Source organism: Octodon degus, unplaced genomic scaffold (genome assembly GCF_000260255.1).
Source record: "Octodon degus isolate 3935 unplaced genomic scaffold, OctDeg1.0 scaffold00135, whole genome shotgun sequence".
In the NCBI taxonomy this organism is placed as follows: Eukaryota; Metazoa; Chordata; class Mammalia; order Rodentia; family Octodontidae; genus Octodon; species Octodon degus.
Window position 1 is genome coordinate 2049108 of NW_004524711.1, and position 8003 is coordinate 2057110.

The 8003-nt window shown below is 41.0% G+C and overlaps 1 protein-coding gene across 1 annotated transcript in view; it reads right to left on the minus strand.

The window, feature by feature from the left end:
• The window catches only part of Thsd7a (thrombospondin type 1 domain containing 7A), a gene marked incomplete at its 5' end in the record, with an annotated part of 460951 nt that overhangs the window by 25523 nt on the left and 427425 nt on the right, over positions 1-8003 (minus strand). The window contains 3 exons of the mRNA XM_023701405.1: positions 1508-1627; positions 2889-3033; positions 5721-5874. Of these exons, the coding sequence (XP_023557173.1) occupies positions 1508-1627; positions 2889-3033; positions 5721-5874 (419 nt within the window). The remainder of the gene's footprint in view (positions 1-1507; positions 1628-2888; positions 3034-5720; positions 5875-8003) is intronic.

An 8003-nucleotide genomic window follows, 5' to 3' on the forward strand; every position in this document is an offset into this window, starting at 1 on the left:
CTCAGAGCACCTGGGGGTGGGGCTAGTGCAGCATGTGGTGCCAGGGATGGAACTCTGGTCCATGCACTTGCCTAAGCAGGGCACTTAGTCTGCTGAGATATCTTGCCAGCCCTATATAGTTTATTTTAAAGTATTTCACTTGAACCCATGATCCTATTTATACATTTGTTCTTTAGTCATATGAAATAGGTTTAAGTTGGCCTTGCATGTTTTGGGTTCAGCTTTCAAAACGCTCTCACAACTACTCATTTTCTGTTTTATTTGTTCTAGGATGGCATTCGTGTGTATTTGCCAAATAGGAGCAGAGCCCAGAAAGCACTCTGGACACTATCTCATTATTCTCCATAATAATGTTGTTTGTATAACAGTTATACTCCTGTAATGTTATTGTCTTCAAAACCAAGATGATTTGGTTGTTAAACTTAAATTGCTTAAATCCAAAGTAAGAATAACCTAAACTGTGTTGTAGGACTACTCTGGGAGGGATTTATTAGCTAAGCAACTAGATGTTTTCAGCACATCTGAGAGACCTGCTCCCATGAACAAAGAGGTGTGCATGCTAAAGACCTCAAGCAGATTAAAATATTTCCATCTAGAGTCTTTCCTTAGGAGTTGGGGCAGTTTGCTCTGGGCTGATAGCAACACCCGGCGTCTGCAGATGCTTTGTAGTGTCCGTGTCTAGGGGACTCTGTGATGACGCTATAAACTCCAACTTGTCTACTCAAGATCCATCGAAGTTTCTGCTTATGTTGGTTTAAATTTGACCCAGTGGCCTCCAATGTAGCTGAAGTAAACCTTGTCAGGAACATGAGTGCCCTTTTGATACGGAAATCAGGTGAGGCCTTTATAACAGGAAGTGGAGTTTCACTGAAACTGAGGAAGGCCATTTTTTTTTTTTTTTTTTTTTTTTTTTGGTAGTACACAGAGTCAGCTAGAAATAAGACATTACATTTTTCATTTGGAGAATTAACAACCCTAATTCTCTGAACCTAAAATGTAGTAATGGCAGGTTTTGTCTCTTGGTTTGGATTTCAAGCTGTATTATCCAGACTAAGTACTTGGACTGTCACAGCTGGGTACTAGATCTTAATATCAAAATCTGCTACCAAACCACAGGCGATCGATGTTTAACAGCAGAGAGAATAAATGATGGATCTTGGCAGGTGTCCAAGGCTCTACAAAAATTCACATCAAATTACAAAAGATGATGAGTAGTTCGATTAAGATTTATTGCCTTGATTCACCTTGATTACTCATTATTTCAAGAGCATTTCTTTGGAGATGGGCTCATTAGCATAGCTTTGGGCTCCAAGCAGAAGAAAATACGGGAAATTACATGCAGAAATCAGTAGTGTTGGATGCTGTCTTTTCCAGGACGGGACTAAGAGGCTTGTGAATAGCACAGAAAACATCTGCTGTAATGAACAGCATGGAGCACACGGGCAGCAAGGTCCAACGAGAAATGGTTGGCAAAAACTTCCTCACAAAGATGTAACATAGCACTCACCCACCTCCTCACAATACTTCAGGTCCACGGATTTGCCATCGCTCCGGACACAGTCCAACAGCCTTGTCTTAATGCCATTTCCACACACTGCCTTCTCACTCAGCTGACAAGTACTCCAGTCTGCAAGGGAGGAAGCCCGTGAGAACAGAAGGCTGTGTGTGGAACAGATTTCAAATGAAAGTCTGGTGACCTGAATCCCATACTTAATTCAAACCTGCTTCATAAGCCCTGCAATCAATCATCCCACATACAGAGCATACGGGCCCCAGCTTTGACCATATCAGGAGTCCAATAGAATTGCTGGGCTTGCACATAGCTGCAGGGATTATTTTTTGAGGCAGATGTCTACTTGACAAGCTTGATAGCTAGCTGTTTGATGATACTGGAAAAATGAGTTGGGCCCACAGATCAATGTCACTTAAATATTTTTTCTAATAAGGGTAGAATTTAAATATTTAGCATTCTTTTTGTTTTAGCAAAATCACCATAGTTTTTATAGGTGATACTTTATGGAGCTATATTCTAATAAAATTACCTATTTTATTAATATCCATATTTAGAATGTTTTAAAGACCAAGTGACTTTAGGCACAGTACTTCTTTTTTTTTTTTTTTAAATAATTTTTTCATCTTTTGTTCTGACTAAGACAGCATGTCCCAGAGAGTTTTGATGGTTTTGGTATCATGAAAACAAACTGAAGAGAAAAATTAAAAGAAACAAAAAGCCAGTATAACTGTGGTATTATTGTACTTGCCAAATTCTAAAATTAGCCTTGGCCTTGTCCCATATCATGAAGCTACGAAATATTTTCTTGTTGTATGCAAAAGATTAAATAGATTTTAGGGCAAAAGAAATTTATAGTAAGTTTGGTTGACTGAAAAGCACTCATGTATTTTTCTCTCCTTGTCATAACAATGATTTATAATATTTTGCCAATTTAAGACTGCTTATGATTTTATAATGAACTAGCCATCCTTATAAACTACCCACACCCCCAAGAACTGTTGCTACAGTATGTTATAGCAATTACATATCTGACAAAGAAAGACGTCTTTCAGTGAATTTGGACTCTGTGAAAAACACTTCTTTCATTTGTGTCTTTCCAGATCTGGAAGATATTTCAAATAGGATTACTTGGAGTATTCATAACCTACTTTATGGGTCACTGTCTGTCGAGACTTTTAGTTTTTATATCTTCATGTTGGCTAAAAATAGAACAGATAAGTGTTTCTGTTGTTCAATAAATAACTATTTCTGGGCGCATAAGTTCTAGCTTCAAAAAGCACACAGACGGAGAAGAACCATAGTGACGTGAATGTCTCAGGGCGGACAGACCTGAGATTTGGCCTTTAGCTCCGGGGAGAGATGACTTTCCACATACCCGTCACGTTATAATCGTAGTGGAAGCAGTTTTTGTTCAGGACACAGGGTTCCTTTTCGACAGCATCAGGGCAGGCCCTTCCTTCACCACCAGGTCGTCTGATGGGATCCGCTGACCTTTGCCGGTAGCTGCTTTGATTGCAGGGCTTGTAGGGAACAATAAGACTCCTCAGAAAGGTGAATTCTTAGGCACGCAACAGCTAGGACATTAGGCACAGTACTGGAGCAGGAGTTAGAATATTTGGGCCACTGGCTAACTTGAGCAAGTCAGCTAATCTGATTATGTTCAGTTTTTTTCATGCAGAAAATGAAGTTGTTAGATGAGGCTGAAGTTCCATCTAGTTATAAGATGTGTAAGATTCCATATACCAAATACCAACACACACAGCATCTCATGTCTATGCCAGCGTATATTAAGGTCATGTTTGCTGCTGTATAATGCTAATTCCTTAATGGAAAACTATGCGTACATTCTCTTTCACTAGGAAAATCTTTTTAAGAGTTATTTGAAGTCATTGTCTTCATGATATTTATTTTCTTAATGCATACACATATATACACACATTACAATTAGCACCTGAAAAAAATGGGGCTGCCACTTTCCCACTGATTCAGTCTTTCGAAATGGCCGCGCTCTAAGAAAGGAAGCAGATAAGGACATACATGCCTTCTTGGACTGTTTTAGGCCTGAAGAACTGCTTCCTGCTCCTCGGCTCCTTGCTGTGCTTTGAGCACACACTGAAAAGACCCTAACTATTCTCTTAGAATGTGTTATGTATTTGTTATGTTGCTCCGTCCTCTGAGCGTGCATTGAGAGGCCTCTGCGTCTCGTGTTGGCTTGTATCTCGTGTATGCGTGGGGTCCTCTGCACTCCCAGCGCAGCTCTTAGAAGGCAAAACTAATGAAACAAGTTGAGGGAAATGTAAATCCCAAGCAGCACAGCTGTTCAACTGAGTTTTACTGTTCTTCCAAATATTTCTATGGCACACTGACAGGAAGATAATCTCTCTCTCTCTCTCTCTCTCTCTCTCTCTCTCTCTCTCTCTCTCTCATCTTCTTGAGATATGTTCTCCCTGTGCAACTCAGGCTGGCCTTAAGCTCAATTTGTAGCCCAGACTAGTCTCAAACTCACAGCAATCTTCCTACGTGAGCCTCCTGAGTGCTGGGATTATAGGCAGACAGCACCATGTGCGGCTGATAGTATAGATTTCCCTAATTCTCTTTTATACTTAGGACAGTTGCAACTATTTTTCCAAAATGATTAACCTTTGTCTTTTAAAACACAAATAATATGGGCATAATTATATCACAGTGGTTCTTGTTATTAGAATCTCATTAATGCATTTAAGAAATAGCTAGGCTCAGCAGTCCCCATTTTATAAAAAATGGAATCTTTTTGCAACTGAATCTGTATCAGTAAGAAACTAAAAAGAAAAGAATCTATCACGTATAAACATGGACACTGTAGATGGTAGCTTCACTGTTGGCATAAGCTCAAATCTAATAGAATGGAATTAGAAGAGAAATTTATATGCCTGAAGTCATGGCCTGTGTGTAGATGGCCCCCCACCAAAGCCTCATGTCGTCAAGGTGGGGCTCTCCAGAGGGGGCTGGATGTAGAGTGTGTGACGTTGGGTTTGATTCATGGTGCAATGCCAAGGTCAAGGGCGCTAGGCTTCAGGTGTGGCTGCTGCGGCTGCCCCTCGCTGCTGTGCTCCGTTCTGCCCACCATGCGCTGTTCCTCCTCTGTGATGCCTGTGTGCCACACCACCCCAGCCTGACTCAGCCACTTACAGACTGAAAGTTCTGCAAGCTGTGAGCTAAATGCTACCTTCCTCCTTTAACTTTGGGTGTTGGGTATTTGGTTTTAGCAACAAGAAAAATAAGACACATGCTCTTGTGAAAAGTTGGCTTTGCTTTGCACTTTAACCTGCTGTAAAATCAAATGCCAGGCCCATTTTGTTTCAGCTGCATTATTTAGTTGCCAGTCAACATCTTTGAAGCAATTTCTCCTTAGAAAAAGATTCTCTACACTTTTCTTTAACATTCTTCTATAGAGCATTTCAGCAAATAAGTCCATATCTGACAAAAATTTCCATGGTTTCAATGCATTTTTAAAAGGCACACATCTGCGGAGGTGTCAAAGATAAGTAAACTTTCCAAGTATGCAGGGGTGTTTCAAGTGATACCTTTCCCAGAATCCCATGGTACAGCTCCTGCTGCTATTGAAACCCAGAGCTTTGGAATCTTGGAACTCTCAGCTGCAGAGTTAGAGTGGAGGGAGAGTCACTGGTGTGCATCTCTCTTCACTCTACTCAGATTTTTATCCAGCATCTTTTACCTTTTGGTGTTAAAACTGCTGCTGCAGTGCTCCAACTGTATGCAGAATTATTCCTACTATATGCCTGGGAAAAATGGAAGGATGATAACAAACTGACACTCTTAAAATGATTTTACTAGAGCACCCTTCTTTTTGTCTCTCCTTCAAGGGAATCATTGTAACAACTGCAGTTTTTATCATGCTGTGCATTTGCAAAGACAGCTGAAGGCACCGTGTGTTCTGGGCTGTGGCAAAAACCTTGCAAGAGGCAGAGCTGCTTAGTGTGAGAGGACACATTGTTGACGTTCCTCAGCCCTGCGATGGAACGATGACGTTCCTCAGCCCTGCGATGGAACGATGGAACGAACTGGCTAAGAACACATGCTTTGCATTGGCAAATGGGGTTCATAAACAGATTTTACATCAAAGTTATCCTCTCTCCTAATACCTTGAAGGCTTTAGTGGTAAGGAATCAAGCAAACTATACATCATTAAAATGATGAATTATCTCACCAAAGCACAAAGGGTCCATGGACCCCACTCAGACATTACGCAGTCCTCAGGGCAAGGCAATTTGCACTCTCGAGAGCCCAGGGGCATCTCCTCTGGGTCACAGAGGTAATCCTCCACAACTTCAGAAGGGCCATCTGCTGTGTTCTGCATGCATCTAGAAAAAAAATATACCAGTAGAGGAATTATGATAAATAGAATAGAGGCTAATGCAAAAAATAGTTGGTTCTTATACCATCTCAGCATTGGGCAGGAAACTTTGTATCCATTCAGTGAATGCCTACAAAAAAGAATCTCAAAAGGATAGCTGTCTCCCCCGACCCGTTGCAGTGCTTCTGCTTGAGCTAAAAATATATGCTTTCATGCATGATTATAATATATGTGCATATGCAAATTCTGCCTTGTAGCAAGCTTTCCTTGAAAAGAAAGGGTCATTGAGATTCACTCATGAGGCAGGAGCTAATGAGGTGGTCCAAAGAGACTCACAGGGGGCTGGGTAGATGGCTCAGTGGAATAAGCACTTCCTTGGCAAGTGCAAGGGCTTGAGTTCAATCCCCGGTTCCTCAAAAAGACCAAACCAAACCAACCAAACAAACAAACAAAAAAAAACAAAGAGACTCACAGGGAGGTTACAACGTTGGTTTATTATTTATGTTTGTCACACAAGAATAAGAGAAGGTTGATGTGATTTGCATATGATGGAAGCCTAGACATATTGTAATACCTATTTGAAAGATTTTATGTAGTGTTTTTAAAGATAACTGGAGACATTTATCAGTTTGTTTTGCCATTTTAAAAGTAACTTCAGCCTCCATCTATTGCTAACCTGAAGGGAAGGCAAGCAGTCATAAGAAAATTATAATCAGCAAAGCGCAAGTCCTCTCTCTGAATGTGGTTACTTGGATTTATTGTGTCTTGATGTTTTTAATCATTAGTTTTCTTTTTGACTAGGCAAATAAACCTAGCATTCATTCATTGTATTCTAAGCAGTTAGGAAGGACTCTGTACTTATCTTAGGAATTCAATTAGTGTGGCTTTTCTTTCACCACAGTAACAGTCTCTCTCTCTCTCTGGACACTTCAGTAGAGGAAGGAAAAGCTTTATTCCTCATCTATCACTTGGAAAAGGTCAACCAAATTAATACATTTGGGAGAAGAACAGCATAGAGGAAGTGAGAAGGAAGGCTCCTGCTCTTACATCTCACAGCCCACTGCAGTCTTTTACCTACTTGCATTGTGTTACCAGCTTTACCTGGAATTTCAATTTTCCCAAGGATTTAGGATCAGTATAGACACTGAACCTTTACAAATCTACTCTGCGAGTCATGTTTCTGTAAAGAGCTCCAAATGTGAAGGAAGTACCCTTTTCCTGTAGGATATATTTTGACTTGAAAGCTATGCATGGCAGTGTCCAGATTGGGCTGGGTAGCCTCAAAAAAAATCCACAAAAATGTATACCTCTGCATTATTTGTATATTCTCTCTCTCTCTCTCTCTCTCTCTCTCTCTCTCTCTCTCTCTCTCTCTTTCTGTCTCTCTCTCTCTCTTTTGTACCAGAAATTGAACTCAGGACTTGGCGCTTGCCACTCAGGCCCTTGAGCCACTGAGTTCTATCCCCAACCCCTGTATATTCTCTATGTAAAAAGCAGCCACAAAGACATATGCAGGTAGATATTTGTTGATTTCATTGCCGCAAAATCAAGCAATAATCTCTTTGTGGGGACTTTAGTTCCCAGATAAAGCACTACCTGCAAGAGCATTTTAAAAACTTTCTTAGGGCTGGAGAGATAGCTCAGAGGACTAAGCGCCTGTTTAGGCAAGTGCAGGGACCAGGGTTCGATCGCTGGCACCACGTGCCACACCACCCCTGCCCTTGGGTGCACTACACCGGCGACCAAGTCCGGGCATGGTGGTGCACACCTGCAATCCCAGTGCGGAGGAGGCTGAAAGCAGGAGGATCACTTTGAGTCCGAGCTGTGTAGAGACATCCTGTACCAAATACATTAAAAACCTCTTTATACAGCAGCTTGAAAAGGACATGTGTGGGCAAGTCATCGCCCTGCTCAGAAGCTGGGTTTAATTCTGAGACTGCATTCATGGTGGGTACTGACGTGTGCACATGAACAAGGACTGGGCTGCAAACATTTGATCCAAATGAAGGACAGATATTCAGTGTCTACTAAGTGTCTATGCACATGGACTTCATTTTCCACGTTTTTCCTTTTGTATGATACAATTCATGTATGTATTTAAGGAAAATCAGAAGAAATAAGAATGCATATTATATA